Source organism: Callithrix jacchus, chromosome 22 (genome assembly GCF_049354715.1).
Source record: "Callithrix jacchus isolate 240 chromosome 22, calJac240_pri, whole genome shotgun sequence".
Classification (NCBI taxonomy): domain Eukaryota; kingdom Metazoa; phylum Chordata; class Mammalia; order Primates; family Cebidae; genus Callithrix; species Callithrix jacchus.
Genome location: NC_133523.1, coordinates 1,082,418 through 1,101,842, shown reverse-complemented (window position 1 = coordinate 1,101,842; position 19,425 = coordinate 1,082,418). Strand labels below are relative to the sequence as shown.

The 19,425-nt window shown below is 60.9% G+C and overlaps 1 protein-coding gene across 3 annotated transcripts in view; it reads left to right on the top strand.

The window, feature by feature from the left end:
- The window catches only part of SBNO2 (strawberry notch homolog 2), a 68,398-nt gene that overhangs the window by 16,734 nt on the left and 32,239 nt on the right, over window positions 1-19,425 (top strand). For all 3 annotated transcript variants that reach the window (XM_035285875.3, XM_035285873.3, XM_078361309.1), the window contains exons 2-4: window positions 8,375-8,626; window positions 13,716-13,789; window positions 15,203-15,314. In XM_035285875.3, coding sequence (XP_035141766.2) covers window positions 8,534-8,626; window positions 13,716-13,789; window positions 15,203-15,314 — 279 coding nt within the window. In that variant the 5' untranslated portion in view covers window positions 8,375-8,533. The remainder of the gene's footprint in view (window positions 1-8,374; window positions 8,627-13,715; window positions 13,790-15,202; window positions 15,315-19,425) is intronic.

Here is a 19,425-nt window from a genome sequence, read left to right as displayed (position 1 = left end):
CATGGTGAAACCCCATTTCTACTAAAAATACAAAAACAACTGGGCGTGGTGCCACATGCCTGTAATTCTGGTTACTTCATAAGTGGAGGCAGGAAAATCACTTGAACCTGGGAGGCAGAGGTTGCAGTGAGCTGAGATCGTCCACTGCACTCTAGCCTGGGCCGTCCTGGTGGGTCCAGCCACCTGCCCAGCCCTGTAGTCATCCCCTGTGTGTCCTCCCCTGGGTGTCCCCACTGCCCTTTGGGGGTGTACACCAGGTACTCACTGCAGTCAGGTGGCCGCCCTTGTAATGCTGGGCCCTGTGAGTCCTATGTGCAGACCCCTAGAGGCCTGGACGGGTGTGGGGGTGTGACTTCTTCACGGGCTCTTGGTGCATAAAGTTGAATGTAGCCAGTGAATGGGGGGCTGTCCATGGGGACCTGGGGACTGCGAGCGGCTTGCTGGCTGCAGGGACGCAAGGGAGCGTCTTCTCCCCCTTGGCCAGGCCCAGCCCTTCCCGCTCCCTCAGTGACCTGGCCAGGCTGCCCACCAGCACCCACAGTGGGAGGGTAGGTGCTGCCCCTGGGGTGGAATGTGTGAGAGGGTGGTGCGGGAGTGTGGCCATGTGGCAGGGCAGGTGTGGGCACTCAGAGGCCGATGGCTGCAGAGAGCAGCACCCGCATAGGCAAGAGGAGCACCGGGCACTGGGGTCTCCCTCACCCGGCTCCCTTCCTCGGCCCCCTCTGCTGTTCGCTGATGCCCAGCTCTGTGGGGGTGAAGCTGGCTCAGGCAGGTGTCTTGGCCTAGGAGCAGGGGAACGTCATCGATGTCTTGGCTGTGTCCCCTGCTGTCTCCTACTGTCTCTCGCTGTCCCCTGCTACCCCTCGCTGTCCCCCTGCTGTGCCGCTGCTGTCCCCTTGCTGTCTCCCCACTGTCCCCTGGCTGTCCTCCTGCTGTCCCTCACTGTCCCCTGCTTACCCCGACTGTCCCCCTGCTGTGCCCCTGCTGTCTCCCCACATTCCCTGTTGTCCCCCACTTTCTCCCAGCTATCCCCTGCTGCCCCCCAGATGTCCCTCCCATCGGGGCTGACCCTGTGTTGACTCTGGCCCTTCAGGCCTCCCTTGCCCCGGGCTCCATGTTGAGGTATAAAGTGCCCTGTCTACAGGGGTCAGGACCCGAGAGGGCCCACGTTGTACTCTCTACCAGATGGTCCTGGCAGCCGAGTTGGGGCCTGGCCAGGTGCTTGGAGCCTGCAGGGCTCTCTGCCCCATGTTGGCCCAGCCTTGTGAAATACACCAGGTCCTGGGATGCCAGCTTTGTGCCCGCCAGCTAGAGGGTGGCTGCCCTGACCTGAGCCTGTGCGAGGCCAGTGGGTAGCGGTCACAGCTGTAAGTGGTGGTCATGCTTGTCGGGTCACCAGAGGGACCTCGAGGCAGCCTCTGCAGGACTCCATCCTCCTCCTCAGACCTGCACGTCCGCCTTAGCTGGCACGGCCTTGAGACGCCTACTGGGCATTCCAGGCGACTAGAGCCCGGGTCTGGGCGGAGTGCTCTGGGGTGTGCCAGGCGTCCTGGGTCCTCCTGTGGTCTCGGTTATGGCTCTGTGGGTTGCTTCTTCTCCGGGTCTCCACTTTGCCGTCGCGAACGTGGGCACAGCGTGGCCTGAGCTTCTGAATGCGGCTCTGGGGGTCACGTCAAGCCTCCACCTGGAGGCCTCCATGTCCACATCAAAAAGTGTGAGGTTTGCAACCTTGTTCAGTGAGAGGATGGTAGGAGAACTGGGCCCTGCAGCCACAGCTCCCCATCTGCAGACAGGCCGGGATCTGAGGGAGGAGCAGTGAAGGGGCTCCACTCGACAGGTGCTCAGGGACCCTCAGGCAGGGGTATGGGCAGGGGACAGCTCAGAACGTCAGGATGTTGGCCGTCATTGGACAGTGTGGGGTGGGACCCTGGGGTGTCCGGCCAGGGAGACAGGGACCTTGGCAGGCTCAGGAGAGAGAGGCAGGAGGTGGCCACAGTTATGTGGGGACTCAGGAGAGAGAGGCGGGAGGTGGCCGCAGTTACCCGGACTCAGGATAGAGAGGCAGGAGGTGACCGCAGTTACTCGGACTCAGGAGAGAGGTGGGAGGTGGCCACAGTTACGTGGACTCAGGAGAGAGAGGCGGCAGGTGACTGCAGTTATCTGGACTCAGGAGAGAGAGGCAGGAGGTGACCACAGTTACCTGCACTGAGGAGAGAGAGGCGGGAGGTGACCACAGTTACCTGCACTGAGGAGAGAGGCGGGAGGTGACCGCAGTTACCTGCACTGAGGAGAGAGGCAGGAGGTGACCACAGTTACCTGCACTGAGGAGAGAGGCAGGAGGTGACCACAGTTACCTGCACTGAGGAGAGAGAGGTGGGAAGTGACCACAGTTACCTGCACTGAGGAGAGAGAGGCAGGAGGTGACCACAGTTACCTGCACTGAGGAGAGAGAGGTGGGAGGTGACCACAGTTACCTGTACTGAGGAGAGAGAGGTGGGAAGTGACCACAGTTACCTGCACTGAGGAGAGAGAGGCGGGAGGTGACCGCAGTTACCTGCACTGAGGAGAGAGAGGTGGGAGGTGACCACAGTTACCTGTACTGAGGAGAGAGAGGTGGGAAGTGACCACAGTTACCTGCACTGAGGAGAGAGAGGCGGGAGGTGACCGCAGTTACCTGCACTGAGGAGAGAGAGGCGGGAGGTGACCGCAGTTACCTGCACTGAGGAGAGAGAGGCGGGAGGTGACCGCAGTTACCTGCACTGAGGAGAGAGAGGCGGGAGGTGACCGCAGTTACCTGCACTGAGGAGAGAGAGGCGGGAGGTGACCGCAGTTACCTGCACTGAGGAGAGAGAGGCGGGAGGTGACCGCAGTTACCTGCACTGAGGAGAGAGAGGCGGGAGGTGACCGCAGTTACCTGCACTGAGGAGAGAGGGGCGGGAGGTGACCGCAGTTACCTGCACTGAGGAGAGAGAAGTGGGAGGTGACCACAGTTACCTGCACTGAGGAGAGAGAGGTGGGAGGTGACCACAGTTACCTGCACTGAGGAGAGAGAGGTGGGAGGTGACCACAGTTACCTGCACTGAGGAGAGAGGTGGGAGGTGACCACAGTTACCTGTACTCAGGAGAGAGAGGCGGGAGGTGACCACAGTTACCTGCACTGAGGAGAGAGGTGGGAGGTGACCACAGTTACCTGTACTGAGGAGAGAGAGGCGGGAGGTGACCACAGTTACCTGCACTGAGGAGAGAGAGGTGGGAGGTGACCACAGTTACCTGCACTGAGGAGAGAGGCGGGAGGTGACCACAGTTACCTGCACTGAGGAGAGAGAGGTGGGAGGTGACCACAGTTACCTGCACTGAGGAGAGAGGTGGGAGGTGACCACAGTTACCTGCACTGAGGAGAGAGGTGGGAGGTGACCACAGTTACCTGTACTCAGGAGAGAGAGGCGGGAGGTGACCACAGTTACCTGCACTGAGGAGAGAGAGGTGGGAGGTGACCACAGTTACCTGCACTGAGGAGAGAGGTGGGAGGTGACCACAGTTACCTGTACTCAGGAGAGAGAGGCGGGAGGTGACCACAGTTACCTGCACTGAGGAGAGAGGCGGGAGGTGACCACAGTTACCTGCACTGAGGAGAGAGAGGCGGGAGGTGACCACAGTTACCTGCACTGAGGAGAGAGAGGCGGGAGGTGACCACAGTTACCTGCACTGAGGAGAGAGGGGCAGGAGGTGACCACAGTTACCTGGACTCAGGAGCGAGTTGGGAGGTGGCTGCAGTTCCTCGGGTTCACCTGGATCTTGGTCCCGTTGGAGGTTCTCCCTTCCCAGCAGTTGTCCCGTCCAGGCCATCAGCGCCTTCATCTTTTTTTTTTTCTGAGACAGAGTCCTGCTGTGATGCCCAGGCTGGAGTGCAGTGGTGCAGTCTCTACTCACTGCAGTGTTGGCCCCCTGGGTTTAAGCAATTCTCCTGCCTCACCCTCCCGAGTATCTGGGACTACAGGCGTACACCACCACGCCTGGCTAATTTTTAGGTATTTTTAGTAGAGATGAGATCTCACCATGATGGCCAGGCTGGTCTTTTTTTTTTTTTTGGAGACGGGGTTTCGTTCTTTTTACCCAGGCTGGAGTGCAATGGCGCGATCTCGGCTCACCACAACCTCCGCCTTCTGGGTTCAAGCAGTTCTCCTGCCTCAGCCTCCCGAGTAGCTGGGATTACAGGCACGTGCCACCACGCCCAGCTAATTTTTGTATTTTTAGTAGAGACGGGGTTTTACCATGTTGACCAGGATGGTCTCGATCTCTTGACCTCATGATCCACCCGCCTCGGCCTCCCAAAGTGCTGGGATTACAGGCTTGAGCCATTGTACCTGGCTCCCATCTTTCTCTTATATAACAACTCCCTTGAAGACCTGGATTCAGAAGGAAGCTGTGCCCCCTCTTGAGGCCAGTGTGCTGGTAAAGCATGGGCCCTCCCCAGGGTGAGAACCACATGACCCCCACCTCCATTTCTCCAGTCTCTGGACTCGTACCAAAAAGTACGACCAGACGGGGGACGCAGCTCTGGTACCTGCTGGGTGTTTGGCTGGCTCGCGGCTCTGAGGCTTGGCGTAGGCTGTGTTACCAGGGCCGCATGGCAGAGGTGGCATTGGGGTGCTCTAAGACCCTGCCCACTGCCCCACTGGGGTTTATCCTTGGGGTGGGACATCTCAATGCCCCAGGGAGATGGCATGGTCTCAGTTCCTGCAGGAAACAGCTCGGAGTAGATGGGCGAAGGGACTGGAGGGCACCGGAACCTGGTGGGACCAGGAGCCAGCCCTTGGGGGCATGGGCCACTGACGGGATGGAGCCTGCCAGGCAGGGCTGGGGCTGCGGGACAGCCTGGGGGTTGGGGCAGCAGGGGTGGTGAGATATGGCCGAGGACAGGGCAGGGGGCAATCAGCTGCCAGCAGCGCTTGGAACGGCAGGGCTGTGGACCCTGAGGGACTGCAGAGGGTAGGCGTTCTCAGGAGTGGGCACGGCCTGACGTGTTACATGGGGGAGCGTGGGATGGGTCACAGGCGCAGGGTCACCCCAGCCCGGCACCCAGGCATCCCGTCTGTCTCTGGATAGGCCTGTCCTGGACAGTTCATAGTAGTGGGATCACACTGTGTGCCCCTCTGTGCCTGGCGTCTCTCACGGAGCATGTCGTCCTCATGGTTCATCTGCGCTGTGGCCGGGGTCAGGGCCTTGCTGCTGTTCATGGCTGGATCCTGTTCCGTTGCGTGGATGGGCCGTGCTGTGCTTATCCACTTGCCGGTCTGCAGACACTGGGCTGCTTCCACGGGTGGCTGTGGATGTGCGTGTATGCGTTTCTGTGTGGTGCAGCCGCGCTGCGTCATGTGGTGACCGTGGACGTACGTGGACGCGTTTCTGTGTGGTGCCGCCTCGCTGGGTCATTGGTGACCGTGGACGTGCATGGATGCGTTTCTGTGTGGTGCGGCCCCGCTGGGTCATTGGTGACCGTGGACATGTGTGGACACGTTTCTGTGTGGTGCGGCCTCGCTGCGTCATGTGGTGACCGTGGACGTGCATGGACGCGTTTCTGTGTGGCGCGGCCCCGCTGGGTCATTGGTGACCGTGGACGCGTTTCTGTGTGGTGCGGCCCCCCTGGGTCATTGGTGACCGTGGACGTGCGTGGACGCGTTTCTGTGTGGTGCGGCCTCGCTGGGTCACGTGGTGACCGTGGACGTGTGTGGATGCATTTCTGTGTGGTGCCGCCTCGCTGGGTCATTGGTGACCGTGGACGTGCGTGGATGCGTTTCTGTGTGGTGCCGCCTCGCTGGGTCATTGGTGACCGTGGACGTGCGTGGATGCGTTTCTGTGTGGTGCCGCCTCGCTGGGTCATTGGTGACCGTGGACGTGCGTGGATGCGTTTCTGTGTGGTGCCGCCTCGCTGGGTCATTGGTGACCGTGGACGTGCGTGGATGCGTTTCTGTGTGGTGCCGCCTCGCTGGGTCATTGGTGACCGTGGACGTGCGTGGATGCGTTTCTGTGTGGTGCCGCCTCGCTGGGTCATTGGTGACCGTGGACGTGCGTGGATGCGTTTCTGTGTGGTGCCGCCTCGCTGGGTCATTGGTGACCGTGGACGTGCGTGGATGCGTTTCTGTGTGGTGCCGCCTCGCTGGGTCATTGGTGACCGTGGACGTGCGTGGATGCGTTTCTGTGTGGTGCCGCCTCGCTGGGTCATTGGTGACCGTGGACGTGTGTGGATGCGTTTCTGTGTGGTGCGGCCTCGCTGGGTCATTGGTGACTGTGGACGTGTGTGGATGTGTTTCTGTGTGGTGCGGCCTCGCTGGGTCATTGGTGACCGTGGACGTGTGTGGATGCGTTTCTGTGTGGTGCCGCCTCGCTGGGTCGTGCGGTGACTCTGGCCTCTTGAGGAAATCCCCACTGCCTTCCAGGCCGCCGCTTGTGAGGATCCGGCTCACCTCCTGGTTTTTGGCCCAGATCTTTGGTTGGAGGTGCCTGGTGGCCGCATTGCTCTCCTCACCCAGTCCCCTCCCGGTCCAGGTCCCATTTCCCGGCCAGGTCCTCAAGGCCTGGACTCCAGGTAATGTGCCATGTGTGAAGCTCACCCTTTAAAGAAGCTTGTTCCCCGAGCCTCCTGGGGTTGCTGCATGGAAGGGTGTCCACGGAGGCCGGGGGCTCAGAGACTGTAGGGATGAGGGAGCTACCAGGAGTTCTGTGCTGGCCCAGGGACTCGGACACAGGTGAGCTCGGGACCCTGCTGCTGGAGGGGTCCCTAAGCTACAGCATATCCCGAGGAGGGTCCTCAGGTCACCCCAGAGCTGCCCAAGGTGCCCCTCCCCAGGCTCATCCACCAAGGGCCCCGGACCCTGCTGTTCATCAGCTCAGGACTGCGTGGCCTCAGTGTGGCGGAGCACCCTGGGTGTGGAAGGGTCAGTGTAACTCTGGGGGTGTGGCTGCTGTGAGATGGAACCTGCAGCGGGAAGGGTTGTTAATGGGAGCTGAGGGGAGGGACTGCTGAGCCCCAGGATAGGGGGTGGGCCCAGCTGCGTGGGGCCTGGGGGAGCTGTTTGCGGCCCCCAGCGCACGGGAGTGTCCAGTCTGTACTCAGACAAACTGTTGGAGCGTGGGTGTCTGAGGTTACTCAACTCGGCTTTGATCCTGTACCCCTGACCCAGCGTCTTGGACAGAAATTGGCCAAGACCCCAGATCCCAGCGGGCCTGTCCGTTCCCCTAGGGGGCAGTTCTGGCAAGAATGTGGCAGGTCCCTGTGAGCAGCTGGAAGGGCCACCAAGGGTCCCGGCTCCGGTGGCAGTGGGGTGTGGTGTCCTGATGCAGGGAGCAGGCAGAGGCCACGGATGGTGAGGACGGCCTGGCAGGACAGCCCCCACTGTGCCTGAGCGCCTCCATCTTTGGTCTCCCGAGCAGGAGTCCCGACCCCAGCCCCTGTTCCCAGCCAGTGTCTGGAGCGCAGGGCAGAGGCGTGCCTCTCCCTCACGGGATTGCACAAGTGCCTGCCTGTGGCTAGACTGCGATTACTGGAAGTCCCGGAGATTTCTTCACTCCAGGGCTTGGCCGGGAGTGGCCGCCGCCTCCCCTTCCTGCCGCCCTCAGCCGTGAGCACGCTGGGCGACTCCTGCAGAGCTCTCCCTGCCACCACAGGCCAGCCTGGGTCCCTGCACTCGCCGTCAGGGCCTGCAAGGCCTGGCCTGGCGGGCGCCTGGCCGTGTGCCAGAGGCCACAGGGCGAGGGGGAGCTGTTCCTGGCGTCTGATGGTGTGGGGCTCAGCTCTCGAGCCCAGGAACATTCTCACTGGGGACGTCTGTGTGAGATTAGCCTGAGACAAGGTCTGGGTGCTCTTCCAGCTCTGTGTGGCCCCTGACTCCGTCCCCAGGAGACCCCCCATGCAGCCTCTGCTACCTCTGAGGAATGGGTCTGGGTGCAGCCCCTCATGGGCACCCCTGGTTCAGAGGTGCCAGGCCCGAATTGGACTCTCCCTTCTCAGTCTCAGACCAGCCGGTGACAAAGCCATGTGTGCAGGGGTCAGCCCGAGGCTCTACTGCTCACGGTCAGGAGCCTGGTCCTATGGCCTGGGAAGCCCCGTGGGCCACATTAATTGCTGTAGTCAGGGCCGGGGGCTAAGGAGGCCAGGAAAGGCGCTGTGGACAGCACAGAAGGGTTGGGTGGCGCTGCTGGGGGCCCGGTGGGGCCGAGTCGGGAGGGGAGGGAGAGTAAGCATCCTCTGGTTCTGGCCCAGGGGGTAGCAGGAGCCGCATCCCACACCTGGGGAGGTCATGCCAGAGGGAGAGGATGCCAGGGGGGTGCCCCCTCCACCTTCGGACACTCAGGATGTCCACGTCTCCCTCCGCAGACCATGACGACGCCACCGCCGCCGCTGCCGCCACAGAGCGAGAAGCCCAGATAGACACCCCGGCGGCCCTGGGTCCCGGAGCCCCCCGCCTGCCGCCCGGCCGAGGACCACACCCCCGCCTGCCGCCCGGCCGAGGACCACACCCCCGCCTGCCGCCCGATGCTTGCAGTGGGGCCCGCCATGGACAGGGATTACCCGCAGCATGAACCCCCGCCAGCGGGCAGCCTCCTGTACGGCCCGCCACCCCTGCAGGTGAGCACCCGCCCCAGCCCTGGCCTGAGGACAGGGTCAGTGGGTGCTTGCCCCGCTCTGAGTGCCCTGGGTCGTGTCGTGGGAAACACTCCCCTAGAAGACATGGTGCCATCTCCACCTGACCTTCATGGCACAGAGCCTGGGCCCACCTGTCCCCATGGGCCCTGGAGAGGGTCCTTACCAGGATGTGGAGGAGAGGCTCCTCGTATTTGAGGGGATTCGCTGTCCTGCAGTTTCTGGTTGCCTCGCTGTCAGCTGTAGAGGAGGGCTCTACTCTGTGCGTGGGAGCCTGTCACTGAGGGGTCACTTACAATATTGGCCGGGCCTGACGGCTCATGCTTGTAATCGCGGCACTTTGGGAAACTGAAGCGGGCAGATCACTTGAGGTCAGGAGTTCAAGACCAGCCTGACCAACATGGTGAAACCCCGTCTCTTCTTTAAATACAAAAACTTAGCTAGGTATGGTGGCAAGTGTCTGTAATCCCAGCTACTCAGGAGGCTGAGGCAGGAGAATCGCTTAAACCTGGGAGGCGGAGGTTGCAATGAGCCGAGATCGTGCCACTGCACTGCAGCCTGGGCGACAGAGTGAGACTGGCTCAAAAAAAAAATGAAAAATTAAAATACACACACTTGTGTATATCTGTTTCCATTTTGTTTCATTGTTACTTAAGACAGGGTCTTGCTCTGTCGTCCAGGCTGGAGTGCAGTGACGCGATCTCGGCTCACTAGCTTCAGTCTGCCGGGCTCAAGGAATTCTCCTGCCTCAGCCTCCTGAGTAGCTGGGACCACAGATGTGCCCACCCCTCCTGGCTAATTTTTAAAATTTTCTTGTAAAGATGGGGTTTTGCCAAGTTGGCCAGGCTCATCTCGAACTCCTGGGCTCCGGTGATGGGCCCAACTTGTCCTCCCCAAGTGCTGGGACCTGTACCTGGCCCTGCCTGGGGCTTTTCCACCTGGAGACAGAGGGGCTACTCTCTGCTGTGAAGCAGAGATTTGCCCCAGGGCTCCAGGGTCTCCTGGGCACTCCCGAGCCCATCACCCAGGAAGGCTTAGGAGACAAACATCACAGACACCCCTCAGTACCCGTCCTCTGCCACGTGGCTCAGGGCAGCCTTCCTGCCATGTTCTCACCATCCAGAGGAGCTCCGGGCTGAGGCCAGGGTTTCCCTCTCGTATTGGGGTCCCTATTGCAGCCCAAACCCCTTCTGTCCCCTGCCCTAGTTCCTGAGCCCCTCGGGGTTGAGGCTGGGTCCTCACAGCCGTCCCAGTGGAGCCTCCTGTGCCACTGTAAAGGGAACTGGCCGGGCCACATCCCCGACGGAACAGCTCCATCATCTGAAACCCGCCAGGCGCTCATTCCGACCCAGGAATTCTATCTCGGAAACACACCCCAGGGACTAATCCAGGAGGAGGGAAGACAGAAGGCACTATTTATAGTGGCAGGAAGCTGGAATCTCCCCAGAGGCTCCGCAATGGGGAAGTAATTAAGCGAATTATGGGATGTGGGGACAGAGGAGCCATCTTCTAGGGTCCGAGGGGAGCGAGAAGGTGTTAGCTGTGACAGTCAGGGGATGTGGAACCCGGTGGGGGCACCAGGCACCAGCCACGGGGCTCAGGCCAAGGCACCCATGCGGGGTGACCGGCTTTGCTCCCCATCCCCCATATGGGGCTCGTCCCACCCTCCCTGTTCCTCACTCCATCGCATTGGGGATGGAGCATGGAAACCTCTGGGCAGGGTAGGCTGAGCTCGCACACACACAGCCCAGCCTCTTACAGCACCAGAGTATTAGGTGAGAAACAAAAATGGGCCGGGCCTGGTGGCTAGGCCAGAGTAATCCCAGCACTTTGGGAGGCCGAGGCCTGCGGATCACCTGAGGTCGGGAGTTCGAGACCAGCCTGGCCAACATAGTAAAACCCCATCTCTACTAAAGATAAAAAGTTAGCCAGGCGTGGTGGTGCATGCCCGTAGTCCCAGGTACTCGGGAGGCTGACACAGGAAAATCGCTTGAACCCGGAAGGCAGAGGCTGCAGTGAGCTGAGATTGCACTACTGCACTCCAGCCTGGGCGGCAGAACGAGACTCTGTCTCAAATTTGAAAAATAAATTAAAAGAATAAAAATAAAAGTACACCGGCCGGTGCAATGGTTCATGCCTGAAATCCCAGCACTCTGAGAGGCAGAGGTGGGCAGATTGCTTGGGATTAGGAATTTAAGACTGGCCTGGCCAACATGGTGAAATTATCTCTTCTAAAAATGCAAAAATTAGCCGGGGCCAGGCACAGTGGCACATGCTTGTAATCCCAGCACTTTGGGAGGCCGAGGCAGGCAGATCAGAAGGTCAAGAGATCGAGACCATCCTGGTCAACATGGTGAAACCCTGTCTCTACTAAAAATACAAAAAATTATCTGGGCATGGTGGCGCGTGCCTGTAATCCCAGCTATGTGGGAGGCTGAGGCAGGAGAATTGCCTGAACCCAGGAGGTGGAGGTTGCAATGAGCCGAGATCATGCTACTGCGCTCCAGAGCGAGACTCTGTCTCAAAAAAAAAAAGATGGCCAGGCGCGGTGGCTCACGCCTATAATCCCAGCACTTTGGGAGGCCGAGGCGGGTGGATCACGAGGTCAAGAGATCGCGACCATCCCGGCCAACATGGTGAAACCCCGCCTCTACTAAAAATACAAAAATTAGCTGGGTGTGGTGGCGTGTGCTTGTAGTCCCAGCTACTTGGGAGGCTGAGGCAGGAGAATTGCTTGAACCCAGAAGGTGGAGGTTGCAGTGAGCCGAGATCGCACCATTGCACTCCAGCCTGGGTAATGAGAACGAAACTCCGTCTCAAAAAAAAAAAAAAAAAGATGAGTTGGGTGCGATGATACACACCTGTGATCCCAGCACTTTGTGATACTGAGGCAGGGATCACCTGAGGTCAGGCGTTTGAGACCAGCCTGAGTAACTTGGTGAAACCCCGTCTCTACTAAAAATACAAACATTTAGCTGGGTGTGGTGGTGACTACCTGTAGTCCCAGCTACTCGGGAGGCTGAGGCAGGAGAGTGGCTTGAACTTGGGAGGCGGAGGTTACAGTGAGCCACTGCGCTGCAGCCTGGGCAATAATAGAGTGAGACTCCATCTCAAAATGAGGGAAGAAAAAAAATCCTCAGGCAGGCTCCAGATTGGCTGGCCAGGGACAGGTGCCCACCTCTGGACCAATTATGTGCTAGGGCCTGCCCTCTAAAGGTGGCACCCTCCGGCTGCCAGGGAAGGTCCCAGGGAAGGCTCTGATTGGCCTGCCCTGCCCATGACACCCCTGTGGGGCGGGACTAGGGTGTCAGTGATTGGTAGCTCTCAGCAGAGCCACGTGCTGGGGGAGGAGGTCAGGATAGAGGCAGTCATGACTCTCCCCGCTGTCCCAGTCTGGCCCAGGGCGCCGTGTGTGCCCAAGGCGGGAACTCCAGCTCATCTCAGGAGACCAGGTTCATCTGGAGTCAGAGTTCTGTTCCAGAATGTTGCGGATGTGCCATGTGGCCTTAGGAAGTTCCTGTTACTGTCTGGAGCCGGCTTTCTCTCTCCCTGAAAGGCAGGAGGAGGGGAAGGAGCAGGGACCAGGGCTCTGGATTCCCCGTGGCCAGTCGCCCTGCTTCCTTCAAGTCACTTTCCTGCGGGCTTCTAATGGGTGCAGGAGCTCCTGATGCCCAGGCTGCTGGCCTCTGCAGGGGAGGAACCGTGGGCTTTTGCTGATAAACTTAGGTGAAAGCTGGAGGGGGGGCAGTGGCCACCCCCAGGGCTTCGCCTATCATAAGGTTGTTGGGGGTCCTGGGATCCCCCTCCGAGCACCTGCAGGTGCAGAAGGCACCCTGGCCATCTGAGTGGGTTCCAGACCAGTGCTAGGGATGAGGGGCCAGAGATGGCTGAGCCCGGGGAATCTCATTGGGGCCTCACGGGGGAGCAGGGCTCTCGTGGGCCTGGGAGAGGTCAGCGGGGGGCTTGGGGCAGCGAGCAGATCCTTCTGCTCTGGACGCCAACGTGGCCCCACTCCTGCTGGGATAAGCAGGACGATGCCCCCAGCCAGTGGTGTCTCCCCATGATCACGGGGCGTCCATGACAGCAGGGTCTGTGTGCTGCAGTGGGGGCTGGCCCTGTGTAGGTGGGGGCCCCACTGAGGGGTGCCAGTTCTGCAGAGTGTAAGGTGTCCACAGCCCTGCCCCGAAGCCACGGGTGCTGACCCCGGGCCCACTGCTGCCCGTGTGCTGTCCAGCATCAGGTTTTGGGGCCTGCCATGAGCCCCACGCTGCTCTGGTTCCTGAGGGCAGGCACGGCGAGCTTTTCCCAGAGAACCATGGGGTGGGAACGGTCGGCTCCTGGCGAGAGCATTGGGTAAGCCCAGCCTGGAGTCAGACCCCAGTGGGGCCACCAGAGATTCTCCAGCCTGGAGCCATTCACGCCTCCGCTGACCTGGGGCTGGGCCTCCAGGCCGCTGGTCACCGTTTCCCGAAGCAGGCTCCCTGCACCCCAGCCCTGTGCAGGCTCTGAGAAGAGCTCAGACCATCCCGTCACACCCAGCAGCAGCCGGAGCTTCCCCGGCACTCCAGCACGTTAGAGGGGCCTGGAGCTGGTGGGAGGCCCTGTTCACTCCAGGCCCTGGCCCAGGAGTCCCCCTACCCCATCATAGAAGGCAGGTGCCTCTCTCCCTTATGCAGTTAGGCCTTGAGAACGGTCTGATCCTCCACCTCCTAGAGTGGGGCCTCCAGGCAGGGTCCCAGGGCCAGCAGCGTCCCCAGGTCCTGTGTGAGATGCAGACTCCTGGGCCTCGGGCCTGCACACGGGCCTGCTGGTAGAGCGGGGCCTGTGCTGAGCCCTTCACGCAGGTGGTTCAGTGCCTTCAGTCCACACTACAAGCCTTGGCCAGGGTCTGGTGCGGGTGGGGAATATGGGGCACGGGACGGTTCAGTGACTCCCCAGGAGATGGAGCAGGGGCAGACGGGACCGGGGCTGGAGGGCCTCCCTCCACCTCCTGGTCTCTCACCCTGCCCAGAGGGCTCAGCCAGGCCGCACCGTGGGTCCCCTCTGCTTCCGCACTGACGCCGGTCTCTTGCAGAGCGCCATGCTGCACTGCCCCTACTGGAACGCCTTCTCGCTGCCGCCGTACCCCGCCTTCTCCAGTGAGAGCCGGTGAGTGCAGGGGCCTTCCCCACCCGGCCCCCACGCCTGCGCGGTTCCAAAGTCACAGTTAGAAATAGAGTTCTGGGTGCAGGGTGAGAGGGCTCACAGTCCTGTTGAGGGGTCCGGGGTGGTTGCATGTGGTCCTGGAAGGCTCCACCCTGCAGGCCAGGTGCAGTCTGAGACCCCTGTTTGTTGAACACTGTGCTGTGAGCCATGGCTTCTGTCTCCTTGAGAGCCCAACTTGGTGGAGGGAGGGGTGGTGAGGGCTTGGGGCTGGAGGGCCTACTGTGGAGGTGATACCACGGTGAGAAGGGGTGAGAGGTTTTCTGAGGTGAAGGGAGCCAGAAGGGTACTTTTCCCAGAGGGCAACAGCTGGGCTGGGTTTTGCAGGGTGGATAGGAGTTGGCCAGGCGAGCTAGCTCGCAGGCTGTGCAAAGGGCTTGGGAGCAGGTGTAGCCAGAGCCTTGGGAGTCTCCAGGAGATTGTGGAGCAGCTCTTTGTGGCCAGGGAATGGAGTGGATGCTTCCTTCTTGCTGGTGTTTGCAAACCGGAGGAGAGAGGCCCCAGGTGGTCTCCATCCCGGGGGTGGGGCGGGGGCAACTCTGCACCTGCCACTCCGACCCAAGCCCTGTGGCTCCCCGCTGGGCAGAGACCTGGGCCTGCTGCCGGCCCTGCTGGAGGGAAGCTTTTGGAGGGAGAGCCCAGGGGAGCCTGGCAGGTGGGGAGGAGGCCCTGGGGACAGCGGCCCACCATCTGCCAAGCACAGGAGCTGGTGATGGGGCCAGAGCTGAGAAGGGTGGAGAAGGCGCCTGCAGCATGCCCAGCCCCCTGCATTTTACTTCCGGGCCTGGAGCGAGGTGCCCTTGGACGTGGGGGCCCCCAGGATCCTCTCCTTACTGTGTTCTCTGCCATCCTCAGGGTGACAGAGGGCGGGGGGCCCCAACATGACCCCTCCCTGGAGGATGGTGATCCTGGGTTGTTATGGGCAGTGCTCTCCTCCTTTCTGGCGGGAGTTAAGTGTGGTCCGAGGGGCTGTGTGTCGGGGAGGGATGGCCAGGCGGGGCACCATGGGGCCCTCCCCTGGGCCGAGTTTCTGAATTGTCAGATTAACCTCCGGCCCATCCTGCTGATTGAGCAAGGAGGGCGGGACAGCGGCCCTGGACACCTGCCCACCAGGGAACCGTTCCTTGGGAGCCAGGCCAGGCTGTGTCCATTGCAGGGGAGGGCAGCCCCAGGCTTGACCACCAGGCCCCTGAAGGCCCTTCCATGTGTGCCACAGGTCTATGGGTCCTGCTGGGCCTGGGCACCCTCCCCAGTGGAGCCCCCAGGGGCCTCTGGCTGTGGTCACCTGGGTGCAGTTTTGTGGCAGAGCGTAGGCTGAGCACCCTCACGCCCATTCTCACCTTCCCCATCTCCTTCCAGCCCGTTCATGAACTCCGCCTCCTTCCTCGGCAGCCAGCCCTGCCCAGACGCCAGCTATGCCCCCACGGCCACTGCCTCCAGCTTGCCACCAAAGACCTGCGACTTTGCTCAGGTAGGAGTCCCAGGAGCTCCCCGTGCCATGGAGGGCCAGGGTGGAGTCTGTGCCCCCTCCGTCCCCTCTGTGTCTAACCCTGCTTGTCCCTGCGCATTTGGGGACTGTGGTCACTCATTACTGCTCATCAGAGCGCGGCCACAGCCACGCAGCAGATGCTGGCATTGTGAGCGCCACGCGCCCTGGGCTCCCTCCCCCCACCACAGCCGCCTCTCGCCGCAGCGGCTTGGGGCCCCGTCTCCCTCTTAAAGCAGCAGAACCTTCTTCAGAGGCAGCCTGACCCCAGTGCCGAGTGTAGGATGGGACGGACGTGAGTCAGCCCAGGACTGTGGGCCGGGCCTCGTGGTTCTGGAGCCAGGAGGGAGTCCAGACCTGAGCCTGGCATTCGAGGCCCTTTGTGCCGTGCCCCTGCCACCCCGCCCACCACGGAAGCCTCTCTGCTCCCGACTCAGACCTGAGGACGCTGTGCTGGCCGCACGATTACAGCGCCCAAGACGTCCCCGTCGTAATCCCCAGGACCTTGGCTGTATTGTCTCTCATGGCAGAAGGACTTGCAGATGGGACTGAGGAAGGCCCTGAGACGGGAGCGCATCCTGGGTGACCTGGAAGCCCAGTGTCCTCACAGACGCTTGGGAGAGGAGGCAGGAGGGCAGGAGTCCGAGAGAGGCGGGGAGAGGCCACGCTGTCCCTGTGAAGGGGGAGGAAGGGGCCCCGAGCCGAGGGATGTGGGCGCCTCTGGACGCTGGGAGAGGCGGGAACTGTCTTTTCCCCTGGACCCCCCGGGAGGGACCCGCCCTGCTCACCCTTGATGTCACAACTTCTGCTCTCCAGACTGACAGAGGATAAGCATGTGATGTTTTATGTACGTTTTTAAATTTGTATTTTTAGAGGCAGGGTCTGGCTCTGTTGCTCAGCCTGGAGTACAGTGGTGAGATCTCAGCTCACTGCAGCTTCTGCCTTCTGGGCTCAAGGCATCCTTCCACCTCAGCTTCCCAAGTGGCTGGGACCACTGCCATGCACTGCCGTGCCCAGCTGATTCTTTATGTTTCATAGGAGTGAGGTCTCACTCTGTTGTCCAGGCTGATTCTTTATGTTTCATAGAAATGGGGTCTCACTCTGTTGTCCAGGCTGGGCTCAAGTCATTCTCCTGTCGAGGGTTGTCTCTTGACTGGACGGAGGAGTCCCACAGATGGCACCACGTGCACCGCCCCTCTCTCTGTCTGTCTCTCTCTCTCCCCCCCCGTGTCTCTCTCTTTCTCTGTCTCTCTCTGTCTCTGTCTCTCTGTCCGTCTGTCTCTGTGTCTCTGTTTCTCTTTGTCTCTGTCTCTCTCTGACTCTCTGTCTCTCTCTCTGTCTCTGTCTCTCTGTCTCTCTCTCTCTCTCTGCCTCTCTTGTCTCTCTGTCTCTCCCCCCCGTGTCTCTCTCTTTCTCTGTCTCTCTCTGTCTCTCTGTGTCTCTCTCTGTCTCTGTCTCTCTGTCCGTCTGTCTCTGTGTCTCTGTTTCTCTTTGTCTCTGTCTCTCTCTGACTCTCTCTCTGTCTCTCTGTCTCTCTCTCTCTGTCTCTCTCTCTCTGTCTCTCTGTCTCTCTCTCTCTCTCTCTCTCTCTCTGCCTCCTGTCTTTCTCTTGTTTGTATGAGACAGTTTCGCTCTTGTTTCCCAGGCTGGAGTGCAATGGCGCCATCTCGGCTCACCACAGCCTCCGCCTCCTGGGTTCAGGCAATTCTCCTGCCTCAGCCTCCCGAGTAGCTGGGATTACAGGCACGCGCCACCGTGCCCAGCTAATTTTTGTATTTTTAGTAGAGACGGGGTTTCACCATGTTGGGCAGGATGGTCTCGATCTCTTGACCTCGTGATCTGCCCACCTCGGCCTCCTGAAGTGCTGGGATTACAGGTGTGAGCTGCTGCGCCCGGCCCCTTTATTTTCAGTTGAGACTAAATTCACCTGACAGAAAAGTCCCCATTTTAGCATGGACAACGCTGTGGCTCTTACTGAGTTCAGCCATCACCCCGTCTACCTCTAACTCCGGGTCGTTATCCTGCTAGAGGACGACACCCCGTCCCCATCAGCCATCACTGCGTGTCCCTCCCCAGCCCCAGCACCCACGCATTCCCTTCCTGTCTCTGCAGCTTGGCCTGTCCTGGACATTTCCTAGACATGGGATCACAGGCCACACGGCCTTCTGTGTCTGGCGTCTCTCACTTCACGGGACGTCCTCAAGATGCATCTGTGCTGTGGCTGGGTCAGAGTCTGGCTCCTGATCCTGGCTGTGCCGTGTTCCCGCGTGGAGGGCCCCACTGTATGTGTCTGTGCATCTGTGTTGAGCAGTCGTGCCTCCACCCATGGCCATGCTGTACTCTGCTGCCGTGAGCCCGAGTGCCGGCTGCCGTGAGGACACAGGCGTCGTTTCTCCTGGGCTCATGCCTGGGCCTAGGTCATGGTTTGGCAGTAGCTGGGAATCACTGTGAGCGGCGTCCACATGCAGGTCCGTGTGAGTGTGTCCCAGGCATGACTGGGTCTGGCTGGGTCCTACCACAGGAGGGGGGCACTTATGCGGCAGACCAGCCTCTGCACCTGCAACCTCCCTGCCCCAGGTCCAGCCCCTCTCCAGAGCCTGTTTCTGTGTGGGGAGAGTGTCCCCAGGGCAGCCCTCAGAGCGTCTCCTGGGCTGTCCCCAAGTGCACCCCACCGTGAGCGTCTCCTGACCTGTGCCCTGCACGGGATATCCCCCAGGCCCTGCTGGTCTGCCTCGCTGCCCCTCGCCCATCCTTTGCCGCCTGTTCCCGGGGTGGGGGTGCTCTTTGATCCCTCCCAACATCACCCAGACCCCTCACGTCTCTGCTGGGCTCCTGCGGCCAGCGGTGCTCACTGGCCATCCCTGTTCCCCAGGCACTGCCCCATTGCCCACCACCTATCCTGTGAGGACATCTCCACGTTCTGGGCGTCCACCCGGGTCCCCGAGGGGCTACAGGGACCATTGGGAGCGTGGCTGTCCGGTAACTGCACTCTCTGTCTGGCAGCCCAGGGGCTTCTGGGAAGCCCAGGATGAGCTCACGGCTTAGAAAAGTGCTTTGCAAACTCTGGCTGCTCTCCGGCAGGGAGGCAGGCGGCATTGACTGTTCTGCAGATGTGTTTTAGCAGGGTCGGAGGCCTCGGCCGCCCGGCACCACTGAGCCCCCGCAGTTACTGGCACAGGGCAAACGAGAGGGAGAGATGAGGGAGAAGGTGGGGAGGGACCTCTTACAGGAAGCCTTTGCTTCACACACAGCCAAGGCCAAGAAGAGCCACCTCTGTCCCCTGGCCTGTGCTGAGGCCACAGCCCCCGGGAGGAGGAGCCTCTGCCTGGGCATGGGCAGGTGCAGGAGGGGCCGCGGAGCTGCTCACAGACAGCCTTAGAGAGGGTTACTCAGCAGGAAGCCATGCCCAGGGTTCTGCCCCACACCAGGCACCTGACCGGGACCCTGGCAGAAGGGAGCCTGGCTTCCTGGGGGTCCATGCCAGCCTCCCAGGGCTGCTGTGAGGGAACAGCATACACAGCTTAAAAGGCCAGGATGCTAGCCGGGCATGGTGGCTCATGCCTGTAATCCCAGCACTTTGGGAGGCTGAGGCAGGCGGATCGCCTGAGGTCAGGAGTTCGAGACCAGCTGGCCAACATAGTGAAACCCTGTCTCAAACCCCGTCTCTACTAAAAATACAAAAATTTAGCTGGACATGGTGGCGGGCGCCTGTAATCCCAGCCACTAGGGAGGCTGAAACAGGAGAATCGCTAGAACCTGGGAAGCGGAGGTTGCGGTGAGCCAAGTGTGGATCGCACTCCAGCCTGGGCAACAAAAGCCAAACTCCACCTCAAAAAAAAAAAAAAAGGCCAGGACTCCGTCCTCTCCCAGCCCTGAATCCTGGAAGTCCAAAGTCAAGGTGCAGACAGGCCCCCTCTGCTTCCTGTGGTTTCAGAGGAGGAGCCTTCCCTCCCCTCCAGCATCTGGGTCTCCAGGCATCACCTGGCTGTGGCCACACGGCTGGTATCTCTGCCTCCATGTCCTGCGGCCTCCTCCCCGGGGCTGTGTCCCCTTCATATGAGGACACTGGGCATGGATCACCCCCCTTGGCCATGGA